We start from the raw sequence: 19948 nt of genomic DNA, 5'->3' as shown, positions 1-19948 counted from the left end.
GCTGGACTGGAACTCCTCGCCCTCGTCTCTGCTTCTCCTTAGGCTGCGGAGTGGGGGCTCCTGCCCTCTTCCAGCCGCCCACGGGGCTCTCGCGTGTGTGGGAATCACCGCCTTTGAGTCCGTGGAAACAGGACTTGGCACTGCCCTGCCTGACCCGAGTCCCCGCTGGCGGCCCTCCCGTGTTTGCCTGCCCGGCTGTCAGTGGTCAGTCAGCATTTCCAAGTGGGCTCCACTTCTGCTTGCCCGTTGCCCTATGCAGTGTATTTCTTGGAACTGACGTTGGTGACCTCACACGTTGCCCTGGCAACTGAACAACTGTTGTGCCGGTAGCAGCCCGCATCCTAGGGTCTCGGGGCCCTGGGTCTGGCTGACCCACCGTGGAGCGCAGAGGCCCTGAGGCTTGCATCTGCTCTCTCTTCACAGCTTCGAGTCCTAGATGTGGATAACAATGAATACTCTATGATAGTTTTACACTTTTGGAGTTAGACATGGCCAAAGAAACCCCCGAGTCTAGTGCATTTTGCCATTTTTATCAGAGGAGGTAACTGGATGCCGCCTAGAAATGATCCCTGGGGGCTGTGGTGGAAGCGGCGGCTGAAGCTCTTTCTCCTTTTCTGCCTGCCCCTTCCATCTCTCCTCTATTGTTTTCATCTCTAAGATGTCCCCATGGAACGCAGTTTGAAAAGTGCACGTGCAGCCTGACTGCCTTATTTACAGACAAATGTCAGCCCTTCCTCTGCCCCTAGTTAACCCCTGACCTCTGACTCCAGGGAGACCCTGGTGGGGTAGTAGTGTTACTGGTAGTGTTACTGTTCTGGGGCTCTGTGGCCCCGGGTGGTCTGCCAGGCATGGGTCTCTCCCCACTTCCCAGGAAAGCCAGGTCCCCGGCCTCCCCTCCTCGGTCCACATCCCTCTGTCTCCTCCTCCTTCTCGCCCTGGGTTTGGAGGGCCTTTCTAGAAGTTCTTGGCTCTCCAGTCCTTCTGGAGGCCCGGCCGCTTTGTTCATTTGGCTGATAGGTGCTCTCGAGCCAGGTCTGGCATGGTCTTGCACGCCCTGTGGCATCTGCAGACGGGTGACCTTGCGCCAGAGTGTCATCGACCCAATCCACAGCTTACAGAGGTACTTCTCATCTTCTATTTCCTAATGAGCTTTTTAAAAATAATTTTTACAGAGCCTTACTGGAAGGAGAGAGTAATCCGGAGATATTGATCGTTGAATGCATTGAAAACATGCCACAAGGTAAATATAAGGGAAGCTTATCATTTAACATTAAGATGGTGTCCATCTGCACAGGTTTATTCTATGGATAAAGAGTAAAGTATCATTTATCTGGAAGAGCTGGGGTTAGATAAGAGTTTTCAGATAACTGTCATTCGTACCTCTCAAGCACCAAATAGAATTTACTTTAGTTTCAATGGCTCGGGATAAAGAATCTGCCTGCAATGCAGGAGACACGGGAGGCGTGGGTTTGATCTCTGGGTTGGGAAGATCCCCTGGAGAAGGAAATGGCAACCCACTCCAGTATTCTTGCCTGGGAAATCTCATGGACAGAGGCTCCTCATGGGCTACAGTCCAAACGGTCACAAAGTCAGACATGACTGAGTGATTAAACACCCATGCATGTGTGCACATGTGTGCACACACACACACACACACAGTTTCAATAATATGCAAATGAGATTGTATAGGAAAGGGCTTCATTAACTCATTTTCATCTAGCTAGTGTTTTGAGGATTCTTCCTACCCAACTTGGTGAGGGAGGAGAGGGCTGATGGAGAGCCAGTGAGAAGGTGGAAATGGATTTGCTCATCACACCCTTTGGAGGGAATACCCTTTACAGAGCAAAGACGTACAGCCTTCACACAGGCCCAGGGCTTCGTCCAGCAGGCTCAGCTCTGGAAGTCGCGAGCAGAGGTAAAAGGATTATACCGTTTCTACCAGCCTGTGTCCCCGTGGGCAGCTCAGGGCGATGCGAGCAGCAATGTCAGCTAGTGCCCTGAGGTTGACCTCTGTCCAGGCCAAAAGCCGCAGCACAAAGCCCAAACTTCCTGTGGCTGCAGAACCGACTATTAGAGAGTTAGTGTTCATTAGAAAGACCCAGAGAAGCTGCAGGATAACTAAGAAAAAGAAAACTCCCCTGGACCTGTACAACCTTTAAGAGCTTGCTTTCTTAAGCGAGGGCAGAGTCCATTAGGTACAACGTGTTGGGTGTACACCCTGCTCTGTAGTTCAGCTCTGAGTATTGTCATGTTCAGAATCATGGTGCGTGGGGCATACATGTATGTGTTGGTTACCACTGTCAGGAGAGTGATTATAACAGCCAGTCTGTATAGGTGGTAGATTAAAAAAAAAAAAACACCCTCCATCTTTATTTTTCAAAAGCAACATCCCAGGTTAGATACTTCACAGGATGACAGGTCACCGGGTTCAGAATAATTTTGGTTCCAGTCATCTGTGATTGGATGGAATTTGGTCTTTGATAATGTCCAGCAAGTTTGCTTTTGAATTTGAGAGGAAGCTGGTTGGCTGCAGTGGGGAGACCCAGAGGATGAGAAGGCTCTATCCAGATCAGCAGATGGGTGTGGGTAGGCATGAGGGGGTACCCTCAGGGTAGATGGTCCTGCTGGCCAGGCTACATTCCTACCACCAGTGACCACCCCTAGAGCAGTTACCCTGGGGTGTGTGGCCATCCCCAAGGGTAGCATCTCTGTGGATGGGCCAGAGCAAAGCAGGAAGCCCCACAGACAGCCTCCCAGTCCTACAACCATGACATTAAGACAGATTGTAGTAGTGATGACTGGCTGGCTTCCTCCTTTGGCACCTTTTCAAATGAGATGTTTGAAAAAAGGAAAAAAGTATAAAAGTCGAAGAATCAGGAAGTTTTAAAAAAAGTTAAAGTCTTCAGTATTTGTTGACCCAACATAGAAATCAGTGAAGGAAAAAAAAGAGCATAGTAAAAGGTGGTGGGGTAATACCATTCAATGTTTAGTAGTTATATAGTCTTATCTTTGGTAATTATGAAGCTCTTCTCTGCTCATCAGTAAAATAAAGTTACCTTAACAAAGTGGAAATGAAGGATTCCAAACTGTGAGATTTCTGCCACATAAATACACCCCTAACCTCACTGGCACAAGGTGCCATGCTTTATGATCACATGTTTGATATATTTAAGATGGATGAGTATTTTAAGATCAGTAATTGGAGAAAAGTGTTGTGTGGAAGCATTTGTAGAGCTGTATTTTATTGTCCTGGGATTCTTTAAACTACCGGAAAAAGTAATTTGGGAACCCAACATATCTCATTTATAATGACCCTTCTGTGGTAATGGTATATATTATGACGGGATAAGATCTGATCTGTGGTGATGCTTTTAAGATGAAAAAAGGTAATGATGACTATCAATTTAATGTACTGTTCAATTTCTACAGAATTCAGAGAGAAGTCCTATCAATATACCACCTCAGTATTACAGAAAGAAAATGAGAGAAATCTGTTTTCAAGGCAAAAAGCACCTCCTGAGAGCTTCCGGCAGAGCCTGGCGCCGCGTTCTCAGACACCCGTCGGGAGCGATGCCAGAAGAGACGTGCTGGGCTCCGGATACTCTTCCTTCACCACTGCCTGGCAGGAGAACGCTTACCAGAAAACTGCCAGCGGTCAGACCAACTTCAGAACGTTCTCTCCAACCCCCGGTCTTTTAAGAAATACTGAAGCTCAACTGAAAACATTCCCTGAGAGGCCAAGAACCGAAGGAACAAAGGCTCCACCCGCTAGTTCAGCCAAAGAGTCCGTCGCTGCTGCAGAGCCCTACCAAGAACGCCGGGCCGAGGAGGCGGCAGCTGCTTCCGAGGGCACGTGGTCAAATGAGAGGACCGTCATTTGGGGGAAGAAAACGGAAGCTAAAGCCACAAAGGAGCAGGAGAGAAACAGACCAGGAACCATTCAAACAAAGCGAGAAGAGAAAATGTTCGATTCCAAAGAGAAGGCTTCAGAGGAGAGAAACTTAAGGTGGGAAGAACTGACAAAGTTAGATAAAGAAGCAAGAAAGAGAGAAAGCGAGCAGATGAGGGAAAAGGCCAGAGAGAAGGAGTCGCTGAAGGAGGAAAGTGTGAAGGGGAGAGAGATACCGATCAGGCTAGAGGCGTCCCAGGACAGCACAGCAAAGGTGGCCCCCCAGGGTCTCCAGACACCCCTAAAGGAGGATGCTGGTGACGGGACAGGGAGAGGGGTGGAAACCAGAGAGGCTGGGTTTACGCTGGGCGCCAGCGACACCACAGCCTCTCTGAAAGGCGGTTCCATGACTGAAACCATAGCTGAGAACATCGTTTCCAGTATCCTGAAGCAGTTTACCCACTCTCCTGAGGCAGAAGCATCCGCTGAGTCTTTTCCAGACACAAAAGTCACTTATGTGGACAGGAAAGAAGTTCCCGGTGACAGAAAAGCAAAGACTGAGATAGTCGTGGAGTCGAAACTGACTGAAGAGATTGACATTTCGGACGAAGCCGGCTTGGACTACCTGTTAAGCAAGGATGCTAAAGAGGTGGAGCTGAAAGGAAAATCGGCGGAGCGTTTGATCGGAGACGTGATCCGTCTCGGTCTGAAGGGGAAAGAAGGGCGAGCAAAAGTCGTCAACGTGGAGATCATCGAAGAGCCCATGAGCTATGTCAGCAGCGAGAAGGAAGATGAGTTTTCTACCCCGTTCGAAGTGGAGGAGATCGATGACGTGTCTCCGAGCTCCAGGGGGCTTGTTGAGGAGAGAGAGGAGGCAGTTTACGGGGAATCAGATGTCACGTGCTCAGGGGACGCAGGTCAGGAGGCCAGGCGGCCCCAGGAGAGCGTAACTCATGTGGAAGAAGTGACGGAGGCAGGTGACTTGGAGGGAGAGCAGAGTTACTTTGTGTCGACTCCGGACGAACACCCTGGGGCCCCTGAGCGAGAAGAAGGCTCCGTGTATGGGCAGATCCACATTGAAGAGGAATCCACCATCAGGTACTCCTGGCAGGATGAGATCGTGCCGGGGTCTCGGAGAAGAGTGCGGAGGGATGACGTTCCGGGAGAGAAGGTCGTGAAGCCGGTGGATGTTCCAGAAGTGTCTCTGGAGGGGGACACGGCATCTGCTCCCTGGAAAGAACAAACTAGAAGTGGCGAGTTTCATGCCAAGCCCATAGTCATTGAGAAGGAAATCAAAATACCCCATGAGTTCCACACATCCATTAAGGAAGACTCCAAGGAGCCCAGGCACCAGCTGGTGGAGGTGATCGAGCAGCTGGAGGAGAACCTTCCGGAGCGCATGAAGGAAGAGCTGTCTGCCCTCACCAGAGAGGGCCAGGGCGGGCCTGCGGGTGTTTCGTTTGACGTGAAGAAAGTCCAGAGCGCGGGCAGCAGGGCCGTGACCCTAGTGGCCGAAGTCAACCTCTCACAGACGGTGGACGCCGACCAGTTAGACCTGGAGGAGCTGAGCAAGGACGAAGCGGGGGAGATCGAGAAGGCCGTGGAGTCGGTGGTGCGAGACAGCCTGGCGCGGCGGCGCAGCCCAGGCCCAGGCAGCCCGGAGGCGGAGGCCGGTCGCGGCTTCAGGCGCTGGGCCACCCAGGAGCTATACAGCTCCTCTGCGGGGGAGGCCGACGCAGGCCTGGCTTCGCCCCCGGGCCCTGTGTCGGCCACTGTGGAAGTCACCAGCCCCACGGGCTTTGTCCATGCTCACGTGCTGGAGGACGTCAGCCAGTCTGGGGGGCGCGTCCAGATATCATCCCCTGGAATGTGGAGGACTGAGCAGGTCTCGGCCGAAGGCCGTGCCGCCCAGGCGGTGGAGGTAAGTGCAGAGGGCCAGGCGAGTTGGGCAGAGGGCTTGGCGGGAACCAGCCGGTCTGCCAGGCTCATTACGTTGGGTGCCCGTCAGAGCCCAGTGTCCACAGAAGTCATATTCCCAGGGCCTGATGCCGCCTGTCCCGAGGCTGGGGGCACAGAAGAACCTGGCCCTGCAGAGCTACCCACAGAGCCTCCCAGATTTGGGAGGCACAGCCCATTTGGCTCCCAACAGTTTTATGCTCAGACGGAAGTTATTTTTCAGGCCCCCGTTTCTGGGGTGGGGAAGGCGGGTGACTCTTCTCAAGCAGAAGAGTCAGCGGGCACCCAGGCTTCCGTAAAGCACCTTCAGTTAGGCGCCCGGGAGGGGCTCACTGAGCAGACCCAGCTCACAGCCCCCCTCTCAGGCGCAGGGGAGTTGGGCGTCAGGGAAGCTTCTGTGCTCATGGAAGCGTGGTCAGGGGACGGCACGTCCGTCAGGCATGTTACCATCGGGCCTCAGAGGCATCAAGCCACCGAGCCGATCGTTCCCCCGCCCTTAGAATTTAGTGACTCAGAAAGCAGCACCCACAGAGAGGGCTCGGCAGACGAGACCCTGGCCACCAGCAGTTACACTGTGGGTCGAAACATCCTTGTGACTGAAAAGAGCACCTTCCAAAGGGCCGTTTCGGAGTCTCCCCAGGAAGCTAGTGCAGGAGACATGTCAGGGAATGAAGTAACATCAGGTGTGAGCAGATCCTTTAGGCATATTCAGCTGGGTCCCGCGGAAGCCAAGACCTCTGAACACATTGTCTTCCACGGACCCATTTCCAAAACCTTTGCACTTGCTGGTTCGGTAGACTCCCCTGAAGTAAGCGAGGTCGCAGACAGTGGCAGAACACTAAGGCACGTTGCCCTGGGGCCCAAAGAAACTTCGTTTACCTTTCAGATGGACGTGAGTAACGTAGAGGCGACCTCCCGCTGGACACAAGAGGCCAGAGTCCTCTTCCCTGCAGGGACGGAAGCAGAAGCTCCTAGTGTGTCTGAGCCTGGTGCTTGGAGAGATGCCAGCAGTAGGAATGACCTGGCAGCCGGCGTGAGCTTTCAGGGCTCTGCTGGGGACAGACACCAGGCCCCCGGGGAAAGGGGCAAGGAGCAGGCTGAATTTGATAAGACGGTGCAGCTGCAGAGGATGGTAGACCAGAGGTCAGTGATTTCGGACGAGAAGAAGGTTGCCCTCCTCTATCTAGACAGTCAGGAGGAGGAAAATGAGGGACACTGGTTTTGATAAACAGATATTTGATTTTAAATGCCATCTTGTTTGGTAACATACCAACACACAAAGGCCTTTACTTTAAGGGAGGGAGGTGAACTCTTTATTAAACCCCCCCCCCCTTTTTTTACTTCGAGTACTCCAGGCAGTGTCTTTTTACTTAATAATCTGTAAAGATTTCAAACTAATTCATGCCTTAAAAGGCATTGGAATTTTATTGAGTTGGGACTTTGACAAGAAATACTTTTATCTTTTTAGTCTTAAAAGTTCCTTTTTCTGGAGTTTTCTTTCCACTCCTAGAGATGATTTCTCCCATTTTTGCACCTGGTCACAGAAGTGCCTGGCATCTGTTTGAAAGTATAATTGCCTAGGTAAGACACCTAAATGGCAATGGGATTAAAGTAATATATTTAAGAGTAAATTTTATTCACATGTGCTAACATGAAATAGTAAACTAACATTATAAGGGAAAAATGAATTCATTTGTCTATTTACAAAGTCTTTTCAAAAAAGAAACCATAGGAAATAGGCAGATTAAAAAAAGTGAAATGATTTCATCTTAGGAAAAAGTTACTCACCTTAGAGTTAAATTCATTTTAAGACTTGAATGAATTGCCTTCTATGTGCACAACTTTTAAAAATATAGTATTTTATCTATGGAGAAGACAGCTCCAGCCTCCTGCAGTGTATCAGATTAGCACACTTGCTACATTTGCACAAGCTCCTGGAACCCTGCACTGGGTCCAGGTGGGGGCAGGGGGTTGGGGAAGGATTACTGGGAATGGCTTATAATACCAGCTTTTCCTGGTACTAGGTCATTAAGCAGTGCGCAGTCTAAATACTCTTTTTGGTTTTAACAAGTTCTGGAGTAGCCAGCTCCTACCAGAGTGTACTTGAGCTTTTCTGCACCTTAGCCCTTAGGATCTAAACATTTAATTTTACTGGTGGGAGGTAGACCCTAAAGACAATAGGAAGCTGAAGCACATACTTGCAGGGTGGTCATGCACAGTACAGTTGGAAGCCCAGGTGGGTTGTGCCTCCCAAAGAAGCCCCTCCCAACCCACCGATGATGGGGGTGGAGGCCTTTCTGAGCACAAAGGGTTGGAGATGGAAGATGGCAACTAACCTCAGGGAGGTTTTTGCACTTTAGACAGAAGTCATGACCGTTGGGGTGTATTTTTCCAGGGAAACAAATGATACATTAAACAGAATAAGATGTTTTGGGGAAGGAACTGGGTGCTTCTGTTGCCACCCAGCCCGGAGGCACCCAGGAGGGGCCCTGGAGCAAGCAAAGGCCCTACTCACCTCCCAGGCCACAGAGTATATAGCCCTGCAGATATACACCACTGAGTTGAAGATACTAGAATGGGTGTGCTCTGTCTGGTGTGTTTTGCACAAAGGTATTGTTTTTAAAGCTTGCTTCTTTAAAGCTGTAGCATCACATAAAAATAGTATCTCTAGCAGCACAGTATTAAAATTTTAATCCAAACTAGTTTCTTTCACTTAATGTCTAAACTGTACCTCCCCCTAACACAGTAGCACAGACCTAACTGCCTGTAGCGCACTGAGGAATGATGATCCCAGCTTTGTCATCCTCAGGTGGGACGTGGTTACTGGGGCAGTTATGGAAGCTGAGGGTCTTCCCTCTGGGTTTCAGAGGATGGCCCTCAACCTCCACAGAACACATCTCAGCTGCCAGGAATGGCTACAGCAGGTAGTTTAGAGAGTGTGTTTTCCTAATTGGGAAGTGGAGGAGCATCACAGTACAGCTTTCAGGATGATCTATTTTTAAAACACCGTGAAGCAGGGCATAGAAGGAAAGTTGATTTGAATTGCAAGTGTAAACTTTTGTTGTCTGCCAGATGAACTGGTGATTGTCAGAAACTGTCAGGGGAGGTGACGGCTTTTCCAACAAAGACTCCTCATTTCTAATATAAAGAGTTGATTTTATGTTGATTGTAATTGGTAATGGTATTTGTGTAGGTTTTTTATTGGTGAGAACTGGTCAAGGTGACAGCCTGTTGTCTGATGGCAAGACAGACTGGTAATGGGGGGTGTCTGTTGTGTGTGTCTTAAGTGTGGGCTGAGCTCAGTGTCACTCTCCCAGCTTGTGACCCTGGGAATGAGTGCTGAGGTGAATAGATTATTAATGTCCTGACCCACCTCCATTGGAAAATAAGTGTCTTGGGTCTTAATTTGTATCTCCATGTTGGAGTGCACATCTTCAAGAAGTATCCTGCCAAGAGTGTTTGCCAGCATGGAGTCATGAGCTGTGGTTGGTTCCTAAGTCTCTGGAACAGCCCAGAGCAGGGCGTGCCCTTGACCCTGTGACAGGTCACCCCATGGTTCCATGTCCTTTAAAACCAGAGACAATAGTAGCTTTACGGTGAGAGAGGGTGAGGACACAGCCAGTCCTTTCACGTTTATTATTGTGTAGACAGAGCGGTGATAATGGGATGTTTCTCACCTCCCCACTGGTTGTTTGGATATTGTTTGTTTAAAATGTATATTTAGAATGGAATCATCTAAAAAGCTGATCTTGCTAACCTGTTCCTGTTCCCTTTGAAGGGATATATCATAAGAATGTGTAAAAATAAAAATCTAAGAAAAAACCCCCATGTTGTTTCTAAAGAGAATGAATGTTTTCCAGTAGGTGTTTTGTGGTTTTTATTTAAGTTCTAATCAAAGGATATATGTGTTTATGTGCATGTTTTTTTATGGTGGCACAGAATCACTGGGGAGAACATAGATATGAAAAGTCTCAGTTATTTAATTACTCACATGAATCAGAACTTGATATTGTTAGCACAGAATGAGAAGGCATGGCAGATAGAGCGTAAACCACTGGTTCATATTGAAATACAGACTAGACAGCTTGTGGTAAGAATGTCATCATGACAGCCTTCAAAACTACTGACAACAGTGTGACCAGCCATCCCATTTGGCCTTGAATGGAGGGGTCTCTCCCGGGACATGGAACTTTCAGTGCTAAAATGAAGACAATCCTGAGCACACCAAGGTGCTTCATTATTAACCTTAAGTGCAAATTGGAGTGGCTAATCATGGCCATTTCTTAGGAGCTTGAAAAAAATTGCACTAGTTTGAGACAAAGGAGTAGATATGCTTACCTGTTTGTAGCCTTTTACAAAAACAAACCCAAACATAAATAGCTAGAGTCTTCCTTTCGTTCTGAAGTTAACACATGTAATAGATGGGAGATGTTTGATAGAGAATATTCCCAAATTCATTCTTTCCCCAGAGTGGGGGCTAAATTAAAAAAGTGTTTTAATTCTTGTGATTCCAAGATATTATCCTATGAGAAACAGAGGAATAAATAACGTCAGAATTTGCATTCTGTTTTTTCAAAAACCCAGCACGGGCTTTTAGTCTGCTCAGGCTGCTATAATAGAATGCCATAATAGAACAGAATACCACAGGCTGGGAAACTTAAATAATGGACACTTACTTCTCACAGTTCTGGTGAGTGGGAACCCCATATCACAGTGCTGGTGGAGTCAGTTCCTGATGGGTGTTGTCTTCTGGTTTGCAGATGGCTGCCTTGTTGTGCCCTCACAGGGTAGAAAGATCATTTTTCTTGTCTCTTCTTATAAGGGCACTAATCCCATTCTGGGCTTCCCTGGTGGCTCAGAGGGTAAAGCATCTGCCTACAGTGCAGGAGACTAGGGTTCGATCCCTGGGTCGGGAAGATCCCCTGGAGAAGGCAATGGCAACCCACTCCAGTACTCTTGCCTGGAAAATCCTATGGACTGAGAAGCCTGGTAGGCTACAGTCCATGGGGTCGCAAAGAGTCGGACACGACTGAGCGACTTCACTTCACTTCAATCCCATTCTGGGGGCTTGACCTTCATGTATTAATTACTTCGCAGAGGCTCCACTTTAAATACTTTCACACGGGTGTTGAGGGCCTCAACAAAGGAATTTTTGAGTTGCACAAACATTTTTGAGGCAGACTCCAGTGTGGTATGTACTTAAAATGCTTTCCCACCATACGCATCAAAGTCCATGTCTTCACCAAACAGGACAGTCAAGTGACCACATCTCACACCTTTGGATGTGGCCTTCGTCCCACAAGCCTGCCTGGGATGGGTGAGTGCCAGCAGGGTGGCCTCCGGTCAGCTGCCATGCTGTCAAGGACAAGGGGCCCCACCTCCCTCCACACTGTCCCAGAACTTGGGTTCATCTCCCATGTCCGTTCTCATATGCTGCTCAGCACAAATGGAGGCAGACTGGTTTTGTGTTTCCTCCTGGGTGTCGGAGTGAGAGGGGACCATGGTGCAGCCTGCTGCCATCTCAGCGCCTGCCTGCAGCCCTGCTGGGCCACAGCCCAAGGGATGAGAGAGGAGCTGTGAAGGGACAGTGAGAAGTGGGGATAAAACCCCACTCCCACCGTCTGCATGCTCAACCTGGTCCCAGCTCTGGATCTCACCTGGGGAAAGGTGCTCAAAACGAGCCACTCCTGTTGTCAACTGACGCCGGCCTCCTGCCAGGGGACTGAAGACCACTGTGGACCTGAGTGCTCATCCAACCCCACCCTCCATACCCCAGCATGCTGAACCCAGAACACAGTCAGGAGAGTAGGGGCCAAGGGCCATCCACTCAAAACAGCGCTCCAGAGCTGCAGCCACGTTCCCCTGGCTGGAGTGGAGGCCGCAGGAAGCAGTAGCTGGGCGCCAGCAGTCCTCCGTGCCTGCCTCACTCGCGCCCGGCTCTCTCCTCTCTTACACCTGCCTCCCCCGACCTCTAGGCAAATTCAGGGCCATTTATCACCCACCCACTGTACCAGGCGCTTTCCTTCTGCTGTCATTCAACCAGCTCCACCGTGATGTGAGTCAGTGACTCGTGTCCCTGTCGGGTGGCACGTTCTAAGAGACGGGGACAGTGTCCCGTTTATCGTGCCCTCAGTTCTTAGCACCCCCTGGTGGTCCGCCTAATTCAGTGCGTGGTGGCCTGCACCAGGGAGGAGACGCTTCCTCGGGGCCCCTTCCTAGGCTCCCAGGAGCTCTGGGGCAGCTTCATTTCACAAACACATACTGATCGCAGCACTCCCAGGTTTCTGTTTATTAGCATTTTATTCTCAACCCCTATTACCTTCCTATAAGAATGAGCTCTTTGCCTACAATCTTCCTGCTCCAAATCTGACTCCAGACCCTGCACAGGGGGCAGTACACCAAATACACAATCAGATGGTGAAGGAGCGAAGCCTGCAGCCTCAGCAGTGCTTATGGTAACTCTTGTTGGCCAGAAGAAACCACTAAGGTAGCAGAAAGAAAAATGCTTTATAGAAGGGCAAGTCACCAGGAGGGGCGCCCACTGTCCACATGGGGCCCACAGGAGGTATGGGGTGGCTTTGCATTCGGAGCACACAGTCGGCCTGGAAACCCGAGCAGCGGCTGTCGAAGGCCCCGTTCCGGACGAGATGTGTGGGGCACCCGGGGGGGTGCACCCGGGTGGGTGCACCTTAGGGGGCGGTGGGGCGGGCTCAGTCGGCGGCGCTGGGCCTGGTGCGTCCGGGCACACTGTACGGCCGCCCGCCTGCGCAGAAGGCCGCCTTGGCTCCGGGGGACGGCCGCGGCCTCGCGGGCACCTCGGGGGCCCTGTGGACAAGCAGAGGAATCAGTGTGGTGGCCCCGGCCTCCGCGCGCCTGGGGCCGGCCTCGGTGGTGGTGAAGACCAGCCTGGCACTTGCTGAGCTGCACTTCACGAGGGAGCCCCAGGAGGGCAGGCAAAGGAGAGGGGGCTCCGCAGGAGTGGAAAACCTAGCGTTTCTCCTCCCATTTCTAATTCCCGCGGCCGTGCTCGCCAAGCGGACACAGTGGACCTTCAGCGACTCAAGGGGCCCGGCACTGCTGGCGGGGCCTGAGCGGCGCCCCCTGCCGGCCCGGCCCGCCTGTGGCGAGTCCCTGAGCTGGTGGCGCCTGAGACAGCGCCCCCTGCCAGCAGGGCCTGACACGGCGCCCCTGGCCAGCCGGTCCCGCCCGCGGCGCGTCCTGGAGCCGGCGGACCAGGCTCTGCGCGGTCCAAGCTGGAAGGCCGGAGCCCGGGTGAGGAGGTCAGAGCGCCCGCAGGCCGCGTAGGACCGTGTGCCCTCGGCCTCCAGCAGGTGACATGACTAGCAGGCAGCCGGTCTGCAAGAGGATGAAACCCAGCCTGTGCTTCTGACATTCTCCGAGAGCTGATTTCTTCCTGATATCGGGCAAGAAGATATTTTACAATTGAGTGTTCAAAGGAACTGGGCTTGCATAGTTCATGAGTAATGGGATGACAGTCAGTAGACTGTCCTTTTCATGGAAAGTTCCACTGAACCTTACAGAACCAGCTTCCTCTGAGATTCTGACGGCAAAGTAAACAGTGTCCGGGGAGGTCAACTCACTTGGACAGGATGTCCATGGTCTGCTGGGTGGCCAGAGTCCTCTTGTCCTGGGGTCCGTATAAGAGGGTCTGGATCTGAAGACACTGCAGAGCACCAAGTGGTAATTGTGAAGTTATGAGAATGTCACTGAGAGCATTTTTCAGGAAAATCAAGTCTCCCTTGAATGAGAGAAAGAATACCTCATTCACAGACCCCTGCTATGAAGGAGTTAGTGCATTCTCAAGGTTTCTCCCAAGAACAGTCTAACCTTTGTGGTACAGCAGAATCTAACACAACATTGTAAAGCAACTATACTCCAATAACAAAATGGGGGGAGGGGGATTCTTTGAGGGATCTAGGCAACCAGTGCACAGTTTTAGTACTGTTTTATAGAACTCACTGTGACTGTTCTGTGCTGTGCTTAGTCCCTCATGTCCGACTCTCTGCGACGCCATGGACTGTAGCCCACCAGGCTTCTCTGTCCATGGGGATTTTCCAGGCAAGAATACTGGAGTGGGTTGCCATGCCGTCCTCCAGGGGATCGTCCCAACCCCAGGGATTGAACCCAGGTCTCCTGCATTGCAGCAGATTCTTTACTGTCTGAGCCACCAGAGAAGCCCAAGAATCCTGGAGTGGGTAGCCTATCCCTTCTCCAGGGGATCTTCCTGACCCAGGAATCTAACCAGGGTCTCCTGCATTGCAGGTGGATTCTTTACCAGGGAGGCCCTACTGTGACTATCTGTATGCAAAACTATGTTTAAAAAGTTAAAAAACTATGTTTAAAAGTTGTATTTTTAGAAAATATAGGCAAGAACATTGCTATTGACCAGAGGAAGGGTTTCTAATTTTAAATGACCCTTGCTACAGCTCAAAAAAGCTTTTAAAATGTTTTTGCTTTTTTGTAAACAAATGCCTTATATGAGCTTTCTATATTCATTATACACAGCAATTTCTTAGAAGCTGATTTGTTTAGGAGTTAAATATTCAGCTGTATATTATCCAGGAGTGGCTTTGTCTTGATTTCTCCCTACTGTCCTGCTCAACAGAGATGAGAGTTGTGCCCAAAATGGTCAAAATAATATTGAAGAATGACATGGAGGGACTTGCTTTGCTGAATGTCAAGACCTTTTAAAAAACTATAGTAATTAAGACAGTGGTTTTCATCCAGATAAATCAACAAAACATGGTGGAATCTAACACCTGATAGATGACAGAAGTGGCCCTGAAGAGTCCGTAAGGAAGAGCTGAACTAGTCAGTAAATGGAACTATGAAACCAGTGGGTTTTCCAAATTGAAGGAAATAGATCCCTACCCCATATCAAACAGAAAAATTAACTCCAGATAGTTTCGGGAACTAACTGTAAAATGAAAACCTGAAACTTACAGATGAAAATACTGAAGGATATTTTTTTATGATCTTGAGGTGGGGAGACAAGATCCAGACACACTAAAAGTAAAAGACTGATGAAATTTAACTACATTAAAATTCAAAACATCTGTGCTCCCAAATGTACCCTAGGCAAGGTACAGACAAACCAGACTGAGGGAAAATATTTGCACAAAACTGAACAAGGATTAACATTCAGAATACATAATGAACTCTTATAAGGTAATGAGAGAAAAAAGCTACTAATAGCAAAATGATCAAAAGATATAAACAGATTATTCAAAGAAGTTGAAAACAGACTGGCTGATAAACACAGCTAAGCTCACTAGTAACCAGTAATGCAAATGAGAACTTCAGTGAGATTACCTCTTCACCTAACAGATCTCAAAAATTATAGTCTGATGATAATACCAAGCTTTGTAAAAATATGAGGCAACAAGAATTCTTTTATATATTGACAGTGGGTACTAAAATTGGTATAACCAACTTTGGAATATTTTGTAGAATGATTTGGGACTATTTAGTAGTGGATAAGTAAATTGTGATATATGTATATTGTTTATAGATGACATCATACAAATTTTTGATGTATGGATCCACACAGATGAATCTCATGATTCTAGAGAGGAAAAAGCAAATTGCAGAGGATTGCATGTAATATGTGTGTGCATATTTGAATGTAAAACAAAACTATAGTAAAATAATAAAGGTGAAATGATATCTATTTCAGGATAGTAGTTATTTGGAAATGGAGTGGGGCATGGGCTTCAACCCTATGGGTCATGTTTTATTTCTTACACTGAACAGTAAACTCAGAAGTGCTTGTTATATTATTCACACTTTTTCTTATATCTGAAATATTTCATAATATATTTTTAAAAGACTGAATTTCTTTTTACATGGTAATAGTTTGAGCAAAAAAAAAGTGTGAGGATTTGGGGACTCCATACTAAAGACTGTATTCATTCTTATGGGTCAATCAGAATTTTTTAGGTCTTTGAAAATTAAAATGCAGGAAACCAAAAGGCTTTGTTTTTATGAGCTGTGGAAAATAGCAAGCCCATCTGAAAGTTTGGTTCAATCTGAGCAATTGAGAATGTGGTTCTGGAATCTGAGAATACAGTTGTCTTTTGGAGGAAAGGAATATTATTAGATGAAAATATGGCAGGGCTTTTTAAATAACAGAAAACATTCCCTATTTCTTAGCTGAATTATATAACACCAAAATGGAGTACACATTTCCCTGTTATTCTATTTAGTATATAATCCAAATTCCATAAAGGCAAGGATCCCAGCTCTCCCGAGCAGCAAACCTCACATTTTCTCAGTCTGCACGGAGGCCCTGACCTGGGCTAGGCAACGTGCGCCTCATTTCCTGGGATTGAGCTGCTAAGTCGCTTCAGTCGTGTCTGAATCTATGTGACCCCATAGATGGCAGCCCACCAGGCTCCCCCGTCCCTGGGATTCTCCAGGCAAGAACACTGGAGTGGGTTGCCATTTCCTTCTCCAATGCATGAAAGTGAAAAGGGAAAGTGAAGTCGCTCAGTCATGTCCAACTCTTCGCGACCCCATGGACTGTAGCCCACCAGGCTCCTCCGTCCATAGGATTTTCCAGGCAAGAGTACTGGAGTGGAGCTAACCCTGCTTTAATTCACACAGAGATGGCTGTGACCTCGGAAACTTATGAACCTTGAGAAAGTTCTGTGTTGCTTTGAGGGGAAGGAGATGGGGACACGCTGTAAGCTCTTCCAGCTCTCCTCCCCTTTGACTCATGGCTACTGGACACCTGGGTACTTGCTACCGGGGCCCGCAGAGGAGGCTCACACAGGGACGGCGGTTGAGAAGCAAGAGCGTTCTCCCCCATCTGGGCGGGGCTCCAGGGCGAGCGCATCTCGCCAGATGGACTTCATTTCCTCCTACCTGGCTAGGGCTACCTTCACTCAGAGTAAAAGATCAGGGCGAATTTTAAGCCCCCTGCAAACGTCCGTGTTTACATATGTGTGAGTGCCTCAGATGCAGCTCATTTTGAGACGGGCTGATGTTGACATGAATGTTAACTCATTCACTGAAACAGAATTTTACTGACACACCTTATAACAATTATATGAGAAAACCTGAAGTCTCAGGTCAGTCTGCCTTAAGAAGGGGCCTCCAAAATCTAAAACTCAGGAGGAATTTCCATTCTCCTTTGGTTATTGAGGTTTCTTCTCCCTGGCCTCCCATTCTCTAGGGAGGAATATACTATTAGCTGAATATTCACGATTCCTGGAAGAAGAACATGGCAACTGACAATACGGAGGCGGATTCTCACTGGTTCTACTAGCCACCTCTGTCCCAGAGCCTGTGGCTCATTTTCCCTGGGGTGTTGTGTAGAGAGGGTGGCGTTAGGAGAAAGGACCATGGTTGGGTAAAGTGACCCTCTCCAGGAATAAAGACCAGAGGGAAGTGAGCCCATCCCGTCTACTCCTAAGTCCCAGGAGTCAAGACTCTCTTCTTTCTGGTGTTAATAGGCTTTATTTTTAGGCTATTTATACTCACTAATGGGCTTCCCTTGTGGCTCAGCTGGTAAAGAATCCGCCTGCAATGCGGGAAACTTGGGTTCAATCCCTGGGTTGGAAAGGTCCCCAGAAGAAGGGAAAGGCTACCCACCCCAGTATTCTGGCCTGGAGAATTCCATGGACTGTATAGGCCATGGGGTCACAAAGAGTCGGACACGATTGAGCGACTTTCACTTTCACATATTCACTAATGAAATTTGCCCAAAACTCTAGCTGAAGAGGGAAGAGGTGTAAAAAGATGTCAACTAGCAGGGACACAGACCCTCGGCCCCAGTCTCTTTTGTGATGACAGTGCCCAGGGAGGACATACCAGGATAGACAGGGAAGACTGGTTCATCCAGTAGTGGAAATGGTCTCTAACAGCTAACATTTCTTAAGTAGTGAAACAATCCATTACTGACTTTAACTAGAAAACATCTTACATAGCCATATATATATGTACATATATATATTTATGCTGCTAAGTCACTTCAGTCGTGTCCAACTCTGTGCGACCCCATAGGCGGCAGCCCACCAGGCTCACCCGTCCCTGGGATTCTCCAGGCAAGAACACTGGAGTGGGTTGCCATTTCCTTCTCCAATGCAGGAAAGTGAAAAGTGAAAGTGAAGTTGCTCAGTCGTGTCCGACTCTTAGCGACCCCATGGACTGCAGCCCACCAGGCTCCTCCATCCATGGGATTCTCCAGGCAAGAGTACTGGAGTGGGGTGCCATTGCCTTCTCCATATATATATATATATATAATTAGCTATATATTTTTATCTAGAAACATAAATTGAATTTTTCAGTGTTCTGTGGCTCCTAGCTAAATTTGCTGAAACATTTTTGTGTGAGGTAAGTATTTCAATTCTTTTGTTAAAAATATTGACGGAGATCAAGTCTGGGCATTGTAAATATCTCACTGAACCAAGTAAAGAATTCCTCAGGCCTCAACAGAACATTCTCCACCAGTAAAGGTATTTTGTACTCTCCCAATTCTCCCAAGGAGTCCAGTACACTCTGATCTGAAATCAGCCTCCAAAGGGTGTTTGTCATTTTTAAGTGGACAAAAAACCCCCAAATTTTGAGGTTCCAGATGAGTTTTAGGAAGCCATACACCGTTTGTGTTCTCTTGATTTTATCTGCAGGGACTGGGAGGAGTCATTGTGTTTTCATTGTTCCCTAAATACTAAAGGCCTTTCCTGCTTCAGGAAGGCATAAGGGGACTTGCGCTTTACACTGGTCTACGAGCTGTCACCAAGGCGCCCTGTCTGTCTGGCTGACCTTTGTGTCCCAGGGCCTGGCACAGTCCTCGGTGCTAAGTAGATGCAGTATTTGCTAAATTGATGAATGACTAGATAGGTTGAATAAAAGATCCACTTATGAAGTCCTTATATGGGTCTGTAAGATGTGTTTAGACCACAGGGCTCCAGGGACACGTCAGCTGCTGAGATGTCTGGTGAGGAAGCTCCATGAGGATGCGGTGTCACAAACCTCCTCCATCATAATCCCGGCGCTCAACAGCAGAAATCGTGTCCCCTGGGTGCCACTTTCTCGTACAGGCATCCATAATGCCAGGGGAGTTAGACACAATCTTAAGCATCTGGTGAGAACCTTAAAAATTTTACTTGACACGACTTTGAGTTTTGAAAGTTAGGTTTCTAAGGACCCCAGAGGCCAAGGAATCTGGGATCGGAGGCACTGACTTGCCTGCTCTGGCCCACCTCCGAGCCCCCCAGCCAGCACCCTTCCCTGTGTGGACACACCAGTGGCTCGGCGGCAGCTGAGGCAGAGGTTAGCTGACTCAGTCTACAAGACCTGAGCTCAGAAAGGAGCGTATTTTCTGATTTGGGGGGATCTCTGACAATCTGCAACTAGTGCTCAGGGCCGCTTATTTTCATGGCAGTTCCTCTGCAGAAGTGGCCTCATCTCTCCTTTTCTCCCTCAACCTCCAGTCTTGAGTCCTGAAACCACATCATTTCTATTGGGAAATTTCTGACCACAGAAGTGCTGCTGGGACATATCCTTTTTAATAAGAGAGGCGGTGCAGCTAGGGCTGCAGTTTAGGAGCCATCTCAGTTGCAAGGTACGAGACTCAATGATGGAAAATGCAGAAAGACATACTTTTCTTGCCTGGGAGGGGTCTGTGCCAAACCTTCAAGCGAGCACATGTATTTTGTCTTGACAAGAAATGAAAAACAAAGCCTGAGAAAGGTAAAATATTTTCAAAGACTCTAATGCTCAGAATCTGAAATCCCTGCTCTTGTTTACACATATTATCTGATGCTAGAGTATGGGGAGGAGAGATTACCCCGGAACACATGAACTGTGCTTCTCTTTTTATGTCAGTTCTCAAGGTTAGAATTAAGAAGAAAAGACAACATCAGAAGTTAAAATATGTGGATGTATGAAATGCCTTAAATGTTTAGAAAAACACAGTTATGCTTTCATTTACATCAGAAATGATTCCTTAAACGATGAACGTGGGGAAATGAAAGGACGGACCGAGGCACAGCTCCTCAGACAGCATTTCCCTATAAAAACAGGGTCACGTGGGGGCGGGGCTTGGCCTGCCCAGCCCCTCAGACACCAGCCTCACCC

At 48.5% G+C, this 19948-nt stretch overlaps 2 protein-coding genes across 8 annotated transcripts in view; one reads left to right on the top strand and one right to left on the bottom strand.

Moving 5' to 3' along the window:
• SYNM (synemin, intermediate filament protein) overlaps positions 1–9672 on the top strand; it is a 27291-nt gene extending 17619 nt beyond the window's left edge. The window contains exons 4-5 of the mRNA XM_010845855.1: positions 1173–1240; positions 3430–9672. Of these exons, the coding sequence (XP_010844157.1) occupies positions 1173–1240; positions 3430–7070 (3709 nt within the window). The 3' untranslated portion in view covers positions 7071–9672. The remainder of the gene's footprint in view (positions 1–1172; positions 1241–3429) is intronic.
• Positions 9673–10825: 1153 nt separating this feature from the next.
• Positions 10826–19948, bottom strand: part of TTC23 (tetratricopeptide repeat domain 23) — a 161096-nt gene continuing 151973 nt past the window's right edge. For 6 of the 7 annotated variants that reach the window (XM_010845838.1, XM_010845841.1, XM_010845839.1 and 3 more), the window contains 2 exons: positions 13447–13529; positions 10826–12670 (listed from right to left, as the gene is read on the bottom strand). In XM_010845838.1, coding sequence (XP_010844140.1) covers positions 12556–12670; positions 13447–13529 — 198 coding nt within the window. In that variant the 3' untranslated portion in view covers positions 10826–12555. The remainder of the gene's footprint in view (positions 12671–13446; positions 13530–19948) is intronic. The other variant, XM_010845843.1, reaches the window with a different exon arrangement.

This window comes from Bison bison, unplaced genomic scaffold (assembly GCF_000754665.1).
Source record: "Bison bison bison isolate TAMUID 2011002044 unplaced genomic scaffold, Bison_UMD1.0 scf7180017864224, whole genome shotgun sequence".
Lineage (NCBI taxonomy): Eukaryota > Metazoa > Chordata > Mammalia > Artiodactyla > Bovidae > Bison > Bison bison.
Note: the sequence above shows the minus strand (reverse complement) of the source record. Positions and strands in the feature narration are given on the sequence as shown.